The sequence below is a fragment of the Penaeus monodon genome, chromosome 25, assembly GCF_015228065.2.
Source record: "Penaeus monodon isolate SGIC_2016 chromosome 25, NSTDA_Pmon_1, whole genome shotgun sequence".
Classification (NCBI taxonomy): Eukaryota; Metazoa; Arthropoda; class Malacostraca; order Decapoda; family Penaeidae; genus Penaeus; species Penaeus monodon.
This window is the reverse complement of record NC_051410.1, coordinates 38,975,660-38,978,451: the sequence shown is the minus strand read 5'-3', so window position 1 is coordinate 38,978,451 and position 2,792 is coordinate 38,975,660. Positions and strand designations below refer to the sequence as shown.

At 38.6% G+C, this 2,792-nt stretch overlaps 1 protein-coding gene across 1 annotated transcript in view; it reads right to left on the bottom strand.

Annotated features, from left to right (window-relative positions):
- Positions 1 to 2,792, bottom strand: part of LOC119589241 — a gene marked incomplete in the record, with an annotated part of 6,880 nt that overhangs the window by 2,734 nt on the left and 1,354 nt on the right. Inside the window, 4 exon segments of the mRNA XM_037937853.1 lie at positions 4 to 123; positions 220 to 381; positions 510 to 2,431; positions 2,548 to 2,789. Coding sequence (XP_037793781.1) covers positions 4 to 123; positions 220 to 381; positions 510 to 2,431; positions 2,548 to 2,789 — 2,446 coding nt within the window.

Genomic DNA, 2,792 nt, shown 5'->3' with positions numbered 1-2,792 from the left:
TACCTGCTTTTCGCTGAAGGCTAGAGTTTTGGCTTCCTCCGTCATCCCCATCTCATCTGCCCAACATTTAAAGGATGGCCACATAATGTCGCCACAGCTCCCAAAATTCCTTAGGTTTTTAATCTATCAACATTCGAAAGAAAAATGTTAGTATGAAAATAAAACTTTCATCCTATCCATAGTATCATCAATTTCATTATTAGGATATAAAAGACATACCTTTTCCATGGCCAACCGAATCTTTATTTCCTTCAGAATTTGATCAGATAATGAAGACATTTTCTGAGCAACAAACTTATTGATGCTAGCTCTCAAGTCATCAAGACTATAGAATGTTTCGAGAAGATCACCTTGGGACAATTCAAACTCTCCAACAACACCCTGAAGAAGATATTAAGGTTATATTTCTTTTAAAGTGACTACTAAGTCTACTTCATAAATCTAACTGCAATAGGCACAAAAAATTACTTAAAAGATAAGTAAGCCCCATTATAATTTATACATCTTACCTGGTAATACTGGTCCAGCAATGCCTTCTTCTTCTCCGGATCTTTAAGTTCAGGAGCAAAGAAATCAGTGAAGGGTGTAGCTTCTGCATCATCAAGTTTATAGTTGCAAAGACAGCGTCCAATGAATTCCTCTAACACCAGCCTCAAAATGTTCTCTGCTTGACTCATCGAGATTTTGTCTTTATTCAGACCCAGAAAGAATAATGGCTTGATAAGAGATTCACATTTAAGAGTGCGGCCATCAAATTCATCTTTGCTCTCTGTCATAAGGGCTTGTTTGGGATTATTCAAAAGGGCATTGACATAGCGATTCACCCCAGGGCGGTTCATATATATATTTGCTGTGGAGGCAATGTTTTGCAATCGGTCACTGGCATACTCTGGTCGACTCGATATTGGAAACTCCCGAACAGTCCTCATCCAAGTACAACCGAGGGCTGCTAGATGAGCATCATAGTCTATTATGTGCGGATTTTTAAGAATGCAGAATGTGGCCATCATGGCATATAAATTGGACTGCACTAGGGGTTTCAAAACTTCAGCAGCATGTGCTGGCACAATAGGCACAATGATATTGAAACGAGACTTTTCGTCATCTTGCTTCAGTAAAATATCTTTATCTTCTGAGCTCATAACATTTTGACTGATATCAGCAGAAGCTTCCAGAGTTTGCTGACTAAGAATTGTGTATGGAGAAACAAGTATATGTTTTATAACCATTGTCCATGGATTGATCTGTGAGGCATCGCGGATGGGAGCATAAACAGGTATACCTGTTATAGCAAAAGTTTTCAACAACTCAAACTTATTTTCTTCAAGCACCATAGTAAAATTTGGATCCTTCAAATCCTGCAGAGTAGAGGTTAAAAATATTCTGCAACATTCATCAGGAGGTAATGCCTGAATCTGGTCCTTCAATCTTTCATAAAGCTGTCTAAAAGCCTTAACATCAGCCTCATAATTATCTTGGCCATGACCTTTCAACTTCAGATTCCTTGTATCATATTTTCTTGAAGTAACTGTGGTCTTCAAGATACTCTCTGCTAGTTCTATCTCAGTCTGATACTTTCCCTCAATGCCAATAATGGTTTTACTTTGATTCATTAAAGTTGCATATTCTGTCTTGCAGCCCTTTATTCTTTTGTTCAAAATTCGAGCTTGAATATCATTGCCATCAACTAAACCTGCTTTAAGGTCTTCAAAGTATTTATTAAAAAGAGAATCCATAAGATCAAAGGTTTCAAGAGGGACATGCTCCTTTTTTCTATGTTGCTGAATTAGCACAGAATTCCACTGGCGGAAGGTGCTGTCCAAGAGCTGATGTACACTCATATCTTTGTGTGTAACAGGTAATGGCTGTTCTTCTTCATTCATTCTTACAGTAAGTGGAGGGAGATCTTCTGGAGCTTCATCATAAAACAGCCATTCCCCAAGATGAATTATGGATGTCTTGCTTAAGCCTGGGAGGATATAACCCTGATGATTTAGGGTTAGAGTTACAAGGCCAGCATTTAGTTCATTGCCAATATTTTCTATTTCCTCTACAATCTCGGATTCATCCTTAGCCCAAAAAAGGGATGGCATATTAGCATTTCCATTATGTAAATATGAACGTATGCTGATACTATACTCCACAGGAAAATATGCACTAATACCTAACAGAAAAACACTGACTGTTTTCCCTGCTGGAGCCTTCATGAGATTGATTTCAGTGTCTGGAAGGGGTTCACCATGTCCATGTTGACCATCTGTGATGATGAACACACGTATAATCTTTTTAGAACAGTCTTCCACTTCATGTCGAACAGTTCTCAAAGCAGTGGTCAGATCTGTACCAGACCCTACAAAATCTTCGTTGTAGAGATCTGTGCCAATTCGACGCATCTGAACATTACTTCCAAACACGAAGATTTTCGTGAGACCTAGAACAATGAAGAAAATAACACATGAGCTCTTGGACAATAATCTTAACCTAATATAATTCTATTGCAGAGAACTACTATAGGCAGAATTAGGCAAAAAAATCTTAAAAACTTACCAGTCAGCTTATCCTTAATGTGATTTTGCCAACCGGTGACCACTTCTTTCCAATATGATGACATGGAACCAGATACATCTGCCATAAGTATGTTGAACACATCATGAGGCTGTATGGTTTCATTTGAAGACAAACTGCCTGGCAGAGCATGTGGAGCTTGAAGGAGGGTGTGACGCTTCCCACATGCTTCCTCTACAGCATATATAGTAAAATCTTGCTCAGTTGCCGCCTCCATTTTGCTGCTG